The 18,253-nt window shown below is 41.1% G+C and overlaps 1 protein-coding gene across 1 annotated transcript in view; it reads left to right on the forward strand.

Moving 5' to 3' along the window:
• The window catches only part of KLHL14 (kelch like family member 14), a 103,770-nt gene that overhangs the window by 16,763 nt on the left and 68,754 nt on the right, over positions 1–18,253 (forward strand). Inside the window, exon 2 of the mRNA XM_058692406.1 lies at positions 12,321–12,442. Coding sequence (XP_058548389.1) covers positions 12,321–12,442 — 122 coding nt within the window. The remainder of the gene's footprint in view (positions 1–12,320; positions 12,443–18,253) is intronic.

Raw genomic sequence — 18,253 nt, forward strand, 5'->3', positions numbered from 1 at the left:
TGTATGGCCACTCCTGCGGTGACTCTCCAACTGGAAACAGCCCGCTTGGCGGGAGGCTGGCTCCAGTTCCTCAGAACAAGCTTCCTAGCTTCCCCAAGAGAAATCTCTCCCTGGAGTTAGAGTAGTGGATAAAATCAGGCTCTAGATCATGAGGTTGGATCTAGCCATGGTCCCCCTCAGCATCACTGGAACGCTGATTCCTTCGGAATGCTGATTTTGTTAATCTATTCATTTTGACCATTGCGTGCCAGACTCTCAGAGACAAGGAATTGTAGCCAGGTCTGTTATATCCTGAACGTAATTTTCAACAGTGTCCTTGTGTCTTTCTGCACTTCTTCTTGGGCAGCAAGCAGGTACCAGTTTCCTCAGGTCAGGAAGTCACTTTATCTCTTCAAAAAGCGGGCCAGATGGGCTGGAGAGAGAAAGAAAGAAAGAGAAGTCTCAATAATGAGACTGGTTCTCAGGAGGCAGCAGAGTCTAAAAATTGAGCTTTATTAGGAGTTTAAGAGCAGGCATTACTTATGAGTCCATCACTAGCGTGAGTAATGCTCTATCTCCCCCTGTCACCGAGCTACACAGAGCTCGAATGGCTCCTCTGTGACAGGCTGCATAGAACCACTTCTCCCTTGAACAAGGAGAAGAGCTTTCTCCTATCACACAAACGTTGGTTGTCCCTGCCAGCTCGTTCGGTAGCAAGCATCCGTGCTAGTGAGCGGTGAGACCCGGTGTCCCACGCGCAGGCACGAGGATTAGTCTAGGAGGTAATACTTGCCACTCAACTTCCTCACAGGGATGCGAGGAGGATTAATGAGATGCCATTTCCATTGCAATTTGTGCTCTTCAGAAGAAAGGCACTAAGTACTAGGTATTAGAATTAGGGATTATATAGGTAATCAAGCAAAGAAGATATTCAGCTGCTTCTAGTTGCTAAAGGAAGCTTTAATCTGGGAGGTGTGGAAGGAGCAGGGCAGGGCATGCAGCGGGTGTCGAGTTGGCCAGAAGCCACGGTCCCTCGTGAAGCAAAGGACCAAGGATGGAGTGTGAAGTGCTCTGTACAGCGTAAACATGGCCCTGTTCTGGCCCTTCAGGCTTATGAGCTAAGCCCCGGGGAGGCCTGCATTTCATGGGTTCAGATGAACGCTTTTTTGTCGCCTCTACCTCTACTACCATTAACCAGTCTACAGGTTGGGTTCCAGAGGAAAGAGGCAAAGGCACGAGCAAACTACCCCGCCCACACACAGGAAGACATGGTCACATTCCCAACTCACCCAGAACTCGTACGTGCCAGGGAAGAATTGGGGGAGACCCTGGCGAGCTACAGGGGCTGAGGTGAGGAGCGTGAAGGTGGTCATCTGGGATGGCGAAGCGCAAAGCCGTAGTCGGCAAAGAGGTCGATCTTCTCTCGGCCAAACACGTAACTAGTGGCAGGGGTGGACTGTAACCCAATGTTTAGAGATTCAAATTTTAAAGTCCCGGTTTCTTCCATTCATTATAGCGTGTCCTCAACTATGATGACCTACCACTGGGAGGACGTGAGGCAATTTCAGACGGTACACAAAAAGCCCTTTCTAAATTTCTCGTAGCAAGTTAGGTAATACTGCGTTTCAATTTTTTTTAACGTGTATTTATTTTTGAGAGAGACACACACACAGAGCATGAGCAGGAGAGGGACAGTGAGAGAGGGAGACACAGAATCTGAAGCAGGCTCCAGGCCCTGAGCTGTCAGCACAGAACCCGACGCAGGGCTCGAACCCACTAACCACGAGGTTATGACCTGAGCCGAAGTCGGACGCTTAACCGACTGAGCCACCCAGGCACCCCCGTTTCTAAAAATTTTTAAATGTTTATTTATTTTTGAGGTATTACTACATTTGAGCATGTATTAGAAATAAACAATTAACCCATGAAGCCCATAATTCATAAATACAATTGCTTAGAGCAGTAATTCTCAGTATTACCTGTGCAATTGAATCCCACAGAAAGCTTTAAAAAACAAACAAACAAAAACCAGTGCTGGGTCCCACCCTGGGTTGTTAAACCAGAATCTCTGAGAGGTTGCCCCCATTCTTGATACTTTGTAAAAGCTTTCCCAGGTGATTCTGGGAGCAACCAGCCCTGGGAACCTTACAGTAGAATGGTATTAAACATTTTTTTAAGTGAACAGTTTTATGTTTTTTGTTTTTTGGTTTTTTTTCTTTTTTTAGTGAGCAGTTTTAAATAAAATATTGAATAATATCAGTGTGTGAAGATAGCAAACATCATGAAGGTTCAATATTGTGCTAATAACTGGAATTTGGTAACATTTCTCTATCGGGGTAGCTCCCCTTCTATGAGACAATAATAATCTCAAAGAACAAAGAGAAAGACAGAGGTATCCACTAACACTCATGGATGTGTGGTAACGGTAAGACTGATTATTTGGACATGTGCAAGCAGGCATAACAAAACAAAAGGGTTTGGGGCAATGCAGAGTAATGGTGGCAGGTTAGATCTGGGTGTTTGTTAATAAGACTGTTCCCCAAAGTATTACTCTCTGACTCTCCCACCTTATAGTTCAGAAACATGACTTTTCCTCATCCCCTTTTGCCTTCTCATGTCCTCACCACCACACTCACTGACTGGAAGTTAAAACAGATGAGAGGGGGAAAAAAGATGATAAAGAATCTGTAATGATATGTGTATCTCAAAGGTGGGATTACCAGTGACTCTTTTCACCCATTCGTTCTTTAATTTATCAGTTTCTCATTCACACAAGAAGTATTTATTGACCACCTATTAGATACTAAGTCCTTTTTGCTTATAAGTATAGACAGAATTTTTCTCAGCAAGCATGAATTGTCTTTATGATATGATCAAGCAAATCTTAAAGTTCCTTCCATCTTAGAAAAACTGAATAATGTGTACAACTGACCAGTCCCCTGTCATCATACAGCCAGACTCACGGTGGTAGGAAGAGGGGCAGCACCAATGTCAGAAGATGGGAGGCTAAGGCATTTTCAATTACACTTGACCCTGAGAATCACAGAAGGGTGGTGTGAGAAAACCCTAGAGACATTTCCTCTGTGAAATAGAGGAAATAAAACCTATCCCGAGGCACTGGAAAAGATGCCCAAGCCCTTTTTCCTCTATTCTTTCATCTGTTAAATGGGGATAATGATACTTTGTGTTTACCTACCTCAGAGAGGCATTATCAGGTCTATTTAAAGGCTCTTCCGATGAAAGCTGCTGTGTAATTACCAAGAACAGCTATGATAAAGAAACCTAAATACAACAGCAAATCAGCTGGAACAAATTCTCAAGGGAGTTTACTTCTCTGGAAAAATTTAAGAAAAGGGTAGCAGCTGTCCTCTGGGGACTTTTGGGGACCGTTCTAGCTGGAAGTTTAGGGAAGGCTAGCTGATTTTCAAAGTCTCCTCCTGGCCAATCACTCCGGATCTTCCTCTGCTTACTTTTCCCCATGGTCTAAGCAATTTCCAGCTGAAATTCCTCTTTCAAGTTTTTTCAGACCTTAACTCAGAAACTCTTTTATCCCTGAAAAGAATCTCAGGGAAGGCATTTACCTGTGAGAGAGAAAAGGGAAGTTACAATGTGGGGGAAATGTGCCCCCTGTAGATGATAGGTAATGGGGAATTGTTTGATAGTTTTTCATAAGAAGACTGAAGTGGTTGATAGCTAACATCAGGCTTTGCTGAAATTAATTTGACAAATTTATTCAAATTTGAGGGGAGATTCAATGGGAGTGCAGAAAGGAGAGACACCACTGCTACATCAGCTCGGGAGAGAGCCAACCCAGCTGAATCTGGCTAATAGTGGTCTGACTGGGATGAAGAGACAGGCCAAAGAAATTTTACGGCTCTAGAATCTATAGGACTTGGCAAAAGATCGACTATAGCAAGAAAATGGCAGAAGGGTCACGATTATCATAAAACTTGGTAACTTGAGGTGCGCCTGGGTGGCTCAGTTGGTTAAGCATCGCCCTTGGCTCAGGTCATGATCTCACAGTTCATGGGTTCAAGCCCTGCCAGGGGCTCTGTGCTGACAGCTCAGAGCCTGGAGCCTGCTTCAGATTCTCTCTCTCTCTCTCTCTCTCTCTCTCTCTCTCTCTCTCTCTCCCTCCCTCAAAAATAAATAAACATCAAAAAAAATCTTTTTAACTGGTGACTTTGATAGGGTTTGGTGACATCTTTAACAAAGAGAGATGGCAGACCAAAGGGTGAGCAGGTTGAATTTGTTAATGAGATCTGGATCCACACCACTGTAGGAAGCCCAGTGGTTTTATATTTTTGTGAAACTTGCTTATGCAGTAAAGATTCTGGCTATTTATAAACAGCACAACCTATGGTTTCTGAAAGGCTTCTAAGCAATATAAGAAAAAGTCAAACGCCAATGATTGATTTTCACATGAGTGATTTGTAAAGTTAATAATTATGCATAATAATTGTTATCATTAATCAATTGATTACCATGGGAACGACATAAATATTTTCCACATGTGAACCAAATGTCAGCTGGTGGCTTCCCAGATCTGGTAAAATTGTTGGAAACCCCACCAATCTCATGGCCGGTGGAAACCCAAAACCATCGTCACTTCTGTGAATCCCTGGGGGCTTGCCTCATTCTGGCTTTTCCTGCCTTCCAGACCCACCACTATACATCCCTGCTGTACCACCAGATGCGAAATTGTCCTTTCTCCCTGCTAGTAGAAAATACCAAGCCATCATAGGTTTAGTAAAGTCCATTGAAATTGGTAAGTAATGGGAATGAGTCATAACTTCTTCCAATCTTCTCCAGCCTCTCCCTACTGGATTATGTTGGAGGTATCAGTTTTTCTCTTCCTTCACTATGCAGAGACACTTATTTTTCAAGGCATCAGCAGCACAAAGTACTTTTCATTTGTTAAAGGGACTGGCTCTAGAAGGTGATTTTATTCGTAACCATTTATTTTCCCATTACACTTAAGCCTCACAGCACCCCCACTTTACAGATGAAGCAACTGAGGTGTAAAGAGATTGAATATACCCAAGGGTATGAACCTATGAAGTGGTAGAAAGAGAATTTAAATTCATGTGTGACTGACTCTTAAATTAAAACTAAGTTGGCCTTAAGAGGATGGGAAGATGATTATCTATCCCAGTTTACTTTGCTACTTCATAACTGCCTAGTTTTTCCGTCAAATCTCTGTTTCAAAAAAAAAAAAAAAGCTATATACTCCTAAAGGATATATATATATATATGTATATGTATATGAGTTCATATATATATATGAGGAACTCCAGAGTAAAACCCCAATGAGTTAGTATTGTGAACAAGTTACGATAATTAAAACACCTGAACAAAAGAAATACAACACTATTATTTTTAAGTAATAAAACTTGGATGGGGACATAGGCCACACTACCTTGTCAAATCTGCAAGTTACACAAAGAAATAGCTGATACTGATGATGATGGTGATGAGGAAGAAGAGGAGGACGGTAATGATAGAATTTATCTAGCACTTTATAAATGTTGTGCGTATATTGTTTAATTCATTCCTGGAAAAAAAATAACTATGCCTTACGTCTGTTATCACTTTTTTATAAATAAGGTTAAAAGGGGAAAACAGCCCAAGGTCACTCATCTCGAAAGAACTGAAACCAGGGGTCTCGCCCAAGTTGTAAGGCTTATGCCCTTAACAACCAGGCTCTCTACTTCAAGAACCATGATATTTTCAATAGATGTTCCCTCTAGGATGGAAGTAAGTGCCAGGAGGAACAAGGAATTTATACCTCTTATTCCCATCATTAGCTCTAGTGTTTAGAATGGTACCTGGAACATAGTACAAACTCAATTAATAACTGCTAAATAATAAGGGAATTGAAACAAGGATGCGTGGGTGGCTCAGTTGGTTAAACATCTGACTTCAGCTCAGGTCATGGTTTCATAGTTAGTGAGTTCGAGCCCCACGTGGGGTCCTGTGCTGACAGCTCCAGGTTTGGACTCCACTTCAAGTTTGGTGTCTCCCTCTCTCTCTGCCCTTCCCCCACTCATGTTCTCTCTCTCTCTCTCTCTCTCTCTGTCTCAAAAATAAATAAACATTTTTTAATTGAAAAAAATAAGTGAATTGAAACAAAATACCTAAATCAGTAGAAGATACAAAAACATTAAAAAATAATCACATGTTGATGTTTAAAATATTTAACTAGAAGAAATATAGGATAGGAAAAACCTGACTTGAAAACTCTTGGTTTTATTTTATTTTATTTTAATTTTTTTTTAACGTTTATTTTTGAGACAGAGAGAGACAGAGCATGAACAGGGGAGGGGCAGAGAGAGAGGGAGACACAGAATCCGAAGCAGGCTCCAGGCTCTGAGCTGTCAGCACAGAGCCCGACGCGGGGCTCGAACTCACGGACTGCGAGATCGTGACCTGAGCCGAAGTCGGCCGCTCAACTGACTGAGCCACCCAGGCGCCCCAAAAACTCTTGGTTTTAAAAAAATTTTTTATATTTGTAATCCTCTGGAAGCTTAACAGGAATCCACCACTGCACTGTGGCTGCTAAAAGACTACTGTAATTTTAGAAAACCTTATAGCATGTATTTTTATATATATGCATATGTATACATCATATCACATACCACATTTGTTATATTGTATACAATTCTGATCACATATTTCAAAGGGGACAATGATGGTGCAGAGATATTTTAAGGAGGTGAGTGTGATGCTAGGGAAAACGGAAACTTTCTCAGAAAGAAAGGAGGATTTTTAACACAGAAAAGAAAAGACCTATGGCAACTATCTTGCAATATTTGAAGCCTGCCAGAACAGACACAAGTGCTTGCTCTTTTTTCTCTAAAAGACTTGGGTAGATTTTCAGCTCAGCATAAGGAGAAGAACAGATATTTAACACAACTGTCCGCCATCTTTCCACAATAAAGCAGTTTTGAAAAACTAAGGTCCATTTTGTTATAAACTGCATAATTGAGAGGCTCCTGGCTCAGTCGGCTGAGCATCTGCCTTCAGCTCAGGTCATGATCTCACAGGTTAATGAGTTCGAGCCCCGCATCCGGCTCTGTACTGAGGGTTCAAATCCCAGAGCCTGCTTCAGATCCTGTGTCTCCCTCTCTCTCCGCCCCTCCCCCACTCGCTGTCTCTCTCTCTCTCTCTCTCTCTCTCTCTCTCTCTCTCTCTCTCTTTCAAAAATAAACATTAAAATTTTGTAAACAATAAAATAAATTGCATAATTGATAAGAATAATTACCTACAAAAAAAAAAAAACAAAAACTACTGAAAAGATTTCTACTTTAGGTAGAGAGCAGGACCAAATCAGTGACCTCAAATCTGGCTCTACGTTAGTTAAAATCAATTGGAAGACTGTGAAACATTACTGATTTTTAAGGCCTCATCCCAATTGAATCATCATCTCTGGGAGTGGAGCCTGGAGAATCCATATCAAGAATCTAAATCTTGTAATCCCCTCAGATGATTCTGGTGACTCACCAGGCTTGGGGATCACTGAACTAGATTACTTCAAAGTTGTCTTCTAACTCCCTCATTTAATAAGTCTTAGAAGATTATAGAATATTTTCTTTACCACATAAATGAGAAAGATTTGTAGTCTGTAAAATGAATTTGGTCTAAATGGACATAGGTAGCTCTAAAATGCCAGCAGACCTCCTGGGTTGTTAAACAGGTTAAAATTCTTCTTGCAATTTAGTTCATGAAAACTTTTTTCATGTATCATGGAAAGGTAAACTTTATCTGGCCTGTTTCCCAATAATTAAAGTTCCAAATCACTGAAATATAAATAAATGACACTTTACTGTACTTACAGCACCAGTATGATGAAAAATTTGTTTACACCAGGAGGTTTTAGGTCATCCTTCAATCATTCATCCCCGTAACCAAACTACATATGCGCGCAAGCACATGCGTATACACACACACACTCACACACACACACACACACACAAATATGACACATGGTAAATGTTGGGCAATTACTGAGATGGAACAAAGGGGGCCTTCAAATTCCATTGCCTTTTTAACCTTATATTTTTCTATGCAAGAATCTAGGAGCCCAAATCAAAGGCATCGAAATAATATTATTAATCATGACATACTAAGCTCTTTGTCTCTAATTCCATGTCTTTTAAACACATTAGTTTGATCTAGGTGGTGTCAAGTTGAAGAGTAAAAAGGAGTACATGTATTTTAAAAATATTAACAAATTTGAAGAGAACATAATAATTTTGGCTAAATTGGTTCCCTATATAAAGGGCTTCTAACAGGTATACAGGTAGCCATATGAAGGAACTCTAATCACTGCAAAAGGGCTACATTTGTAGATTTTGCTAATCTAAAATGAAACCTGTAAGGTTGGAATTATTTAGAAAAGAGTAATTGAAACCCCCTTCAGCAAGTTAATTCAGATTCTCCTAATTTTACTTCTCTGGTTCACAAGGTATCTTTTTTATCATGGTGTTTTCAAATTGAAGTTCACACACATCAAATAAATAGCATGATAATCAGAGGTTTCAATATCCAATACACATGCATTATTATCTGTCATTATTGTCATTGTCACTATTATAATTGCACATTGTAAAAAGAATGGAAGCTTTTCCACAGGAATTATTCACGTGTATTACTTTCTAGGAGTAATTGAATAGTTGACATTGCATTTAAATCAAAGTAAAATATGTGATGGTTTGTCTCATTTGTTTTATTCTTACGAAATAAGAAATGTAGAGTGATCTCTATTAGGGTCCTTTATTTGGATCCAGAAAGGTTCAGTTTTATGTACTGTCCAAATGTATATTTTCTTATAACAAGGCTCAAAAGATATCCAATGTAATTAAAGTGATAATTTTCTAAGAACACATAAGATAGCAGCTGGGTAGTGAAGTCCTCTTCATTAGCTTGTATTTATATACATGAACTCAACAAGAATCTCAGAGAAAAATATTATTTTTCTTTTTTAACTATTTAATCGGGCTTGGTATGTTGAAATGAAGCCCACGTTGTGTTGCCAATATCTACAGATCAATAATCACTTCCCTTAGAGTTTACATAGAACTTTTCACTTCATTTTGGATAATCCTCATGGCAATCCCTTCAAGAGGCAAGTCAGATACTATTCATCTATTATGAGAAATCAGAGGCTCCAAAAAGCCAACTAATTTATACAAAGTTACTCTGTTGAATGGCAAAATTAGCCCTAGAATCCAGGTCATCTGGGTCTTAGTCAGAAGTTATGGTAAAATAAAAATTAAAAAAAAACAAATTTGAATTGTAAAAACATCACAGGCGTGGTAGCATATGAAGGCCTAGGTCTCAACACAGTGTATGCTTTGACTGTGGGAACTTTCTCACCTCCCTGTAAAATGGAGCTCTATCTGGGACGTAAGGCTGTTTTGACAGTCAATGGAGAAAATGGTGAGGAACCACTCCAACGTGTTTTGTTAGTCTAAGTGTTCCTTCTTCTGCACTCGGTTACTTCTCACACGCTTTATCCTATTTTTGGCTTCTGTGTGATTCACCCTCACCAGGTAGAGTTTTAAACTTTGTTTAGACTTAAATAATATCGATACTGGTTTGGAGAAGTGAGTGATGACAAGCTTTAGAAACAAGATGCTCCAAGCGCAATGCCATAATAAGTGAAATGGATGATGATACGAATGTAGTGATTCGGGATTTAAAATGTGTCTTCACTCACTAAGAAGGCCGCGCATGATGAACTTCAAACACTTCGCCTTCACAGGAAACACGCAGCCGCTGAGGGTAGGTGGGATTTCCTTTCCTTCCGAGGAATTCCTGGTCACATTCCCTGCGGAGGCTGGCTGGTTTAGAGATTCGTCTTAGTTTCTGTGGAGGCCTTCGCTGCTGCTGTGCTAGCTTTGAATCGTGTCATCGTTGGCGGGGGTGAGGGTTGTTGTCATTTGCCAGCTATTCAGTGGCTTAGGATAGGTAGTCCCAGGCCAGTTCTCGGGGGACAGATGGCAGCAAGCGTCCCTTTAGGCAGAGAGAACAAAGACTCTAGATCCCCTCCTCGTCTGCAGAGATGGTCCATCTAAATCGCTGTTGAAAATCACCAATGTGGATTGGTCCAGGGAGGCGGGCTTTACCAATTAATGAAACAACCTTACAAATGAATGTAAGCCATTCATTTATCTCCATGTGTCATTCGTGAAACACATTTTAAAAGGAGTACCTTTATTTAAATATCATAACGGAAATTTAATTATATTGCTTTGGTCACACTACCACCTCACTGAGTCCTTTCCTCTCACATCTAACCGTAGATAGTGGTCTATCTGCCACCACCAGAGGTCTGGCAGCAGGTAGGCGTGTCACATCGTGAAAACCACAGAATGGTGCCTTCCAGTTGAACAGCAATGTCGACACGTGGTAACCGATAGCAACCTAAAAAAGAGTATCTGCTCTCATCTTGATTCCTCTTATACTCACAGGCTGGCTGATTATTTGGACCCAAAAACTACAATAATAAAATCCTCTTATAATAGTTCTGTAACCATGCATTTAAGAGATTATATAGCACATCAGTCATGTATGTTCTCATTTCAAAATAAAAGAAAGGTACTTACTGCACTGAGTTCCCATAACCCCTCTTACCAACCACCCCGATCACTGAAATCCTCAAAGTATGGAGCTCTTTGCTATCATATTCTGTTTTTGTTTCACAACTACAGTCTATAAGGCATATGGGTACAGTTCCAAAGTACTGTGAATTCAAAGAAGTGAGGGGTTTTCTTTGTTTGTGACAAAATTAATATTGCAAGCTGCTATCACAGTATGCATTCTTCTGTAAGTATGGCTATACTTACTATCCACGATTCCCCGATAGGAGTTTCTCCAGAAGGTATTTTTTTCTACTGAGGCATATACAATGCATTCAATGGCACCAGAGTTTCATTAAAGGAATTCTCTTGTTCCCTTCCTTCACATGGAAATGTCATTAACTGTATTAAGTTAACTCTCCGAATGTTAGGTTCTTAACCAACAAACAGTGCTTCTCCACAAGGGCGTACTTTGCCAAGCGTCCTTGAATCAGAACGACAGGCTGAATATGTAATAATAGATTCAGAGCCACCACCGCGGGTTGTGATCATATTTGAGGGGAACCCTTTCGTATTTATTGACGTTTTCCTTCAGTCATGGTTGTTCCCTTTCTGCCACCACCACCTTCAGCCTTTCAGGTAAATGAAAAGTTCAATTATATGTAAAGCGACCGTTAAATCAGCAGGCCCCTTGTGGGGGTCTGGGCCTCCCCTCCCTGCTCCAATCGCAAGTGTGCTCAATCCATTACCCTTCCTGAGGATCGCACATCCATCAGGTCGAGTGTGCCGGCCAGGGTGCATCTTATAGCTTTTACTGCATATGAGACGTCGCAGGCCTGTTCTCAGGAACTGCCAGGCAGACTGGGAATCACAGTCACGGTTAATAGCAGCGAATTGCCAGCTCTTGATGGGTGGGTAGTCACTCCTTTCAGTGGTTGCCCCCTGGGGGAGAAGGTAGAAAAACAGAGGGAGGGAATTAGAGTGACTTTGCACAGTCGAGCAGGTTCATGCCGCTGGATCAGTGGCAAGCATTGGCAGGGCTCCACTCTGGGGAGGCTCAAAACAACCTCACAGTCTCATTTTTACCAATTGGTGCTGCTGTGTCGCCAGTGGTGCCCAGGGATGGGGTGGGGGGCGGGGGGAGGCTGGGGAGGGAGGGGGCGCTGGGAAGGAGATGAAGGCAGAAGTCTCAGCTAAATTAAACAAACAAAATGTCTCCTCGATACCCGTTAACCTACCCCAGTTAGCCCCGTGCTACTAATTGTACCAAACTGGTATTGGAAGTTCCCTGGGTGATTAAAGAGTTGGCTCACAAACTCTCTGCATAACCTTAATTTTTTCAAGGTTCTTTGAGTGGAGAATGGCTTATAATAATGATTTTGACTAATACGATTTTTGACATGCAACTTTAATGCTTAACCTTAGTACAACTCCAGAGCATTTCATGTGTACTCAGCTGTAAAGAGTGATGATTTAAAGGGATAATATAAGAAAAAGGTCGTTCTAGAATGAACCTCTAACAAATTGCATAAAGGGAGCTTATTATTCCATGAGTATGGGGATATGCTGCTCTTCTGATCATTTTTCTGCTTGGTTCAAAAAAAAAAATTGTTGAGACATGAATGGGAAAAGAAACAGGAAAAAATGAAATAGAAATCTGCAAGCAAGGAACATTCTTTTGATGGTTATGATTCCGTTGCCACTAAAGAGGCTCTACAATAATGTGGTTCTCCATCTCCTCTTTTGTTTTGGGTGAAGAATTCGCTCTAACAAGAAAATGCTGTTACTGGTTGGAGGCTTGCCTCCCGGGCCGGACCGGCTCCCCAGCAATTTGGTCCAGTACTATGATGATGACAAGAAGACGTGGAAAATACTCACAAGTGAGTGCCCTTCTTTATTCATTTACCCACCTATTTATTTCCGCGCAGAGCTGTCCTGATGGATGCGAAAACGTGGTTAATCAAATTAGACATTTTATTGATTTGTTACCCTTTGGAGGTCTGTTTATGTATCCCAGGGGATTTAGAGTAAAAGACTAAATTAACATTGCAGAGGTGGCCAATTTGGTCGTGGAATAGGCCTAAATTAAACTGGCCTAAAACCACTGCACGAGTTTGTGTTTCTGTGACAGAGAGGGGGTAGTAACTGAGATGTTCCAAAAGAAATTCTTCCGTTCTTTTTTCTTTTCTTTTCTTTTTTCTTTTTTTTTTTTTTTTTTTTTGGTTTCTTGAAAAGTGAAAGGTTGGTGAATAGCACTAAATTTTCTCATATCCTGATGGTTGTTTAGTTCATTTCTATGTAACTAACATGCATTTTGCCTTTTAAGCATTTCTGCTCGTTAATCTTTAGTCTGTGGAACTGGGTCTTAGAGAAGCACTCCCTTCTGTTGCTCCACGGTTTGGGTGGACAGATACCCAGGGCCTGTCCCAGCTGCATTAAATTGTGCTCGCAGACTTCGGCCCAAGATTCTCTTCCTCCCCTCCTTACAAGGTGATTGTGTTTTACAGCAAACCTCTTGCCTTGGGCACTGAGATTTGGAACTTATTGTTATATTGGTTATGATTCCCAATCTGACTCAGTCATGGAATCAAAAATCATCATTTCTTGAGTGCAGCAGGCTGTGTGCACCAGGCCCCTCGTGGGCACAGTGGCTGCACTGGTCAATAAAACTAAATTTTAACTGTCAAAATTGCCCAGAGCTGTATAGATAAAATAATAAATGAGTAATTTTGATCCATAAATCAAAGCCATACATTTAAAACCGCCAAAAGAAAAAGTTAGATTTTCTTACAGCGTTGTGTCTTTGAAGCAGTTATATATTTTATCAGCTTGTTTTTTTTTTTTTTTAAATCAGTTCCTTTCCTCTTACTAAAGCCCTTTAAAAGAATAGAAACAGGACAACAGTTTGCCCATAAGAGCAGAAGAGGAGCACAGACATGTGAGGTGGTGCTTGAAATAATACATTTCGGAGCTGGCTTACCCCAGCGAAACTACAGTAGCGTCCACGAGCACAACGCGGAAGCTCCCTGGACGCCTATCCACCGCGGTTATAGTAAAGAAGTGAGGGGATAATAGCCGCAAGCTTAAGGAGAAGGAAGAAAGAAAAAGAAGTTAGAGATGTCTTCAAACGGTTTTTATTCTCTTTTTGACAAAAGTACTGTTAACAACGAGTGACCGACCGGTATTTTTAAAGTAAAATCAAAGAATCAATTGTCTGACACTTGATCAATAGAGGAAGCCTAGGCAGCATAAGACACGGATACTAGGGGGAGGAGAGAAGAAGGAAAGACAAAGATTCTTGAAGAGCGATGACAGACGGAGATAGACAGAGGCAAAAGGATATCACAAGTAATAAGTGACACTCGTTCACAAATCCGTCTGTTTTCCCAGACACACCAGGCAAGGTCCAATTTGTTATTGGTTTGAAGCCCTTCATTAAAGGCAAAAAGATTCACTAAAGCGTCATGAGTAATACCTAAGAAAAGTCTTACATTCATTTTAAACCTTGTTCGGAGACAGGGTGGTCATCCAATTTATTCTCCAAACTGGGACACTTTAGAGCATGAAATGGGGACCTACTGATGGGACAATAGGTATACATTGAAACATAAGGTCACCCTACTCAAATCTTTCACGTTTTGATTTAGCTCTTTACTTAGAAGGAACTGGTAAGAAGGCATGAACTTGAATCTGTCAGACCTGATTCAAACCCATGTCTATGATCTTGAGCGAGGCATGTAAATATCCCAATTCATGGCTTCTTCATTCTTGTCAGCGCCATTTGAGTATTTTTAAAATAAAGTGTTTATAAGTCATCTGACGTTGTGTGAGCTCCACAAATTGCAGGTATCATGACTAGTATTGTAACATCACTACCAATATTAGCACAAGGATTGTGTATAGTTTTGTACCCTAGAGGTATCGGTCAACTCAGGCTCTCCATGCAGAGGAGAGACAAATTGCACTGCCACAGATACAACACTCGGACCCGCTGCCCCCGAGTCAGGAGCCCGTCTTCCATGGTTTTCATATGTTGGATGTGGCAATCCACAGACCAAGAAGTAAAGATAAATGGGTATCTATCTGTTGACTCCATTCACCAGGTTTGATATGGAAGGAAACAAAGACATTAATGTATAGACTTCTTATAACGGGAGCATACTCCAAGACCTTGAACCTTTTTTCTACAGTCAGGCACACTCCTAGTTCTGAAATAATGTCTACTCCACTTACACTCTTCATTTCACTGGAACCTGTACTTTAAAAAATAGAGTTTATTACCTGTTGGGCTGTGACCACATGGCCCCAAGTGAGGGCATATTTTTCAGGTTGGTTGGAGAGATATAGACAGCTTACCTGGATGATTTCTGCTGTTGGTCTGTATTTTTTAATTCAGGCATCTTATTTGACTAATAAATAAGTCAGGTCACTGAAAGATTTCCACACTATTTGGGCCATCTAACAATAAAGGAAGAAATGTTTCTCACTGGAATAAAAAAACCAAAAATCCACATTCTCCCCAAATCCAATGAAGCATTATGGATTTCAAAGCTGCCCACTGACGTTCTTTTGACCCAGATGAACTGCTGAAGCTTCTGGCAGGGGGACCAGGACGACAATTAAGGCTAGGAGACGGTGCCTGGTTTGGGGTCTGCTTATTTATTAAATGGCTGTCTCCATACAAACAAACTAACAAGCTTAACTAGCAAACTCGAGGTTAGCCAAAGCCTCTGAATCTTAAGACTCCTTCGCCCACTTGGCTCGAGCACACATTTCTCAGCCTGTCTCCCAAATACGCTCCTTTGAGAAAGATGCCATTCCACAGACAGGAGCATGACCACCGCTGTGGGAGCCATACGGCTTCCATGAATTATATAACAAAGAAGAATTAAGAGGAAAGGCAGTCATCCTCTCTCTCTTTTCTCACCCTGTTATGTTACGTTTTAGAATCACAGTTGAAGGGGTGCACAAATAATAAGTTGAATGGAGGAGGGGTGAGTAAAAGTGAGAGAGTGGATCTACAGAACATAAAGAAAACAAAATCCAACCATCAGCCAGTCAGCGGTCTGGTCTACCTGAACAGCAAAGGGAACAATTATTCTCGCTGAAAAGACTGTTTTTTGGGAACATGCTGGCACAGATTGCGTTTTTATCCTCCCCTTCGGAAAAATCATTTAATATAGCATTATATAATTAATGTTGAGAATGGTGACAGACCTCCGTGGTCTCTCTTAAAAAAGTATCGAGAAATAACGGGCAAAAATGACTATAAAGTCCCTTTGTCAGTGCAAAATGTTAAGTAGTAACAGTAAACTTGGCATTGTTGTCCTCTTGATTGTTAATAACGGACGGGAGGTTGAGATGCACTTTCGTTCATTTTTATTTTACAGTTCTGCTCTTCCTGCATTTCTCACTCCTGCACGCAGTCTCCCGTTTCATTCTTAACTTATTAGAAAGCAGTACAGGAGACATGAATACTAAAATGGCCAGTGCAAAAAAACATGCCTCCTGTACTTTGCAGGCCCCAAATCCTTGGTGCAGAGATCACACAAAATAATTCCTGTGGTTACTCTGTACTTTTGATAGCACATTGCTTACAGATCAAAGTTTTTATGAAGCCCACATGTAGAAGTGGTTTGCATCCCCCCACCCCCACCCTGAGAGACAGCACTAAGGAGCCGTCTATTTTATTTGTCTTCTTCATTGGCCAAGTCCTTCACTGGTGGGGAAAGCTGTTTCCTGGGGACTGGCTTCCTTTTTCCTACATTTCGGATGAGAGAGTCTACTTATTAGGTGCCTTCTGTAAGCAACGAGAAGGAAAGGAGTTCAAAACAAAGATCCGTCCTTCCATGTGTCAAAGACAACTCCCCTTTCATAACGTTAGAATGAAAATTAGAAGAATTAAGTTAGCAAGGTTTCTTCGTTCTTTCGGCCACTGGGTTCCCTTTGTCAGAGGTAGGGAGAAATGCGTATTCTGCCCCCTCCTTTTCAGTTGATTTGCAGCTCTGGACTCTACCTGGTAATGCAAGGCTTTGGGGCCTTGTGTTTTTTAGTCACAGGAAATAAAAGAAACCCCCGTGCCCAGGTTTCCTCGGTTGTCTCCTCTGATCCCTGGCGGACACTGAACTTGATTCCATCCACACAGGGGCAGCCCTGGGCAGGGTGTCAGCGATTAATTTTAGGAACGTCACAAAGATCAGAGGCTAACTATACTTTCCATAAAGGTTGAAGGAATAGTACCAAGAAAACAAATTTTATAAAAGACATTGAACTTCAGTCCCAAAAGATAAACACAGGGTTGATCATATCCAATATCCAATAATTGCTGATTATTCAGAAAATCGTAAACCTGTGTATTGATACTTTCATCTGGACTTCTTTCCTTAGCCCTTCTGTTTCTTGACCTCAGTTTATTTCTGTTCTTCGAGGATGTGTTGGAGGGAAAGTCAAGTTAGTCAAAAGCTAATATTCATTTCTTATGATTATTTATTTAGCAAGAAATAAAAAGTAAGTTAAATTGAGGGTTTTATACCTGTGGGTTTCCTTTATTTACATTATCTTTAGACCCAAACCCCACAAAGTATTTAATTTTATTTCATTTCATTTCATTTCTAGACAGGTAGGTAGACTCTATAGGTAGTGCATTTCTCATTGCAGAAGAACCTCAGAAAACAATTAGGTGCTTCCAGAAGGACTCTGAAGCTGTCTGGGAAGAATTTAGACTTGTTTACAGACTTTGTTCCTTCATGTAACAAGCAATTATTAAATACCCACTCTGTGCTGGGTGGGAGGATAGAATGTAGATAAGATAATCTCTCGAGAACCTAAGGAGACAATTATAATAGAGTGTGCTAAGGGATAGAGAAGGAACCCTCAAGGTGCTAGAGAAGAACACAGAAGGGGCTCTTAGTCTAAAGAGGAGAGGATGGGGCACCTGGGTGGCACAATCAGTTGAGCGTCTGACTTCAACTCAGGTTATGATCTCACGGTTAGTGGGTTTGAGCCCCATGTCGGACTCTGTGCTGACAGCTCAGAGCCTGGAGCCTGCTTCGGATTCCGTGTCTCCCTCTCTCTCTGTCCCTCCCCCACTCACACTCTGTCTCTCTCTGTCTCTTAAAAATAAATAAGTGTTGGGGCGCCTGGGTGGCTCAGTTGGTTAAGCGGCCGACTTCGGCTCAGGTCATGATCTCGTGGTCCGTGAGTTCGAGCCCCGCGTCAGGCTCTGTGCTGACAGCTCAGAGCCTGGAGCCTGTTTCAGATGCTGTGTCTCCCTCTCTCTGACCTTCCCCCGTTCATGCTCTGTCTCTTTCTGTCTCAAAAATAAAATAAACGTTAAATAAATAAATAAATAAATAAATAAATAAATAAATAAGTGTTTAAAAAAATAATAAAATAAATAAAGAGGAGAGAGAGGTTAGGGAAGATTTCCTCAAAATGACTTTCTGTGAAGTTGAAAAAAAAGGGTAGGAATTATTAAGGCAAAGAAGTGGATGAGGAGGTATTTTAGTAGGAGGGTCTAGGACTAGGAATGCCAAAAGGCAAGAGAGAGTTGGTGTCTTCTAGAAACTGAAATGAATTTATGCATCTTTTGGAGAGTCTGAGGCTAGGAAAGTACATGGTGGGGCTGGAGGGTTAACCACGAACCATATTATATGGGACTATTTCAAGGAATTGTTAAGATAGGTTTAAGA

This window comes from Neofelis nebulosa, chromosome 11 (assembly GCF_028018385.1).
Source record: "Neofelis nebulosa isolate mNeoNeb1 chromosome 11, mNeoNeb1.pri, whole genome shotgun sequence".
Taxonomy (NCBI): Eukaryota; Metazoa; Chordata; class Mammalia; order Carnivora; family Felidae; genus Neofelis; species Neofelis nebulosa.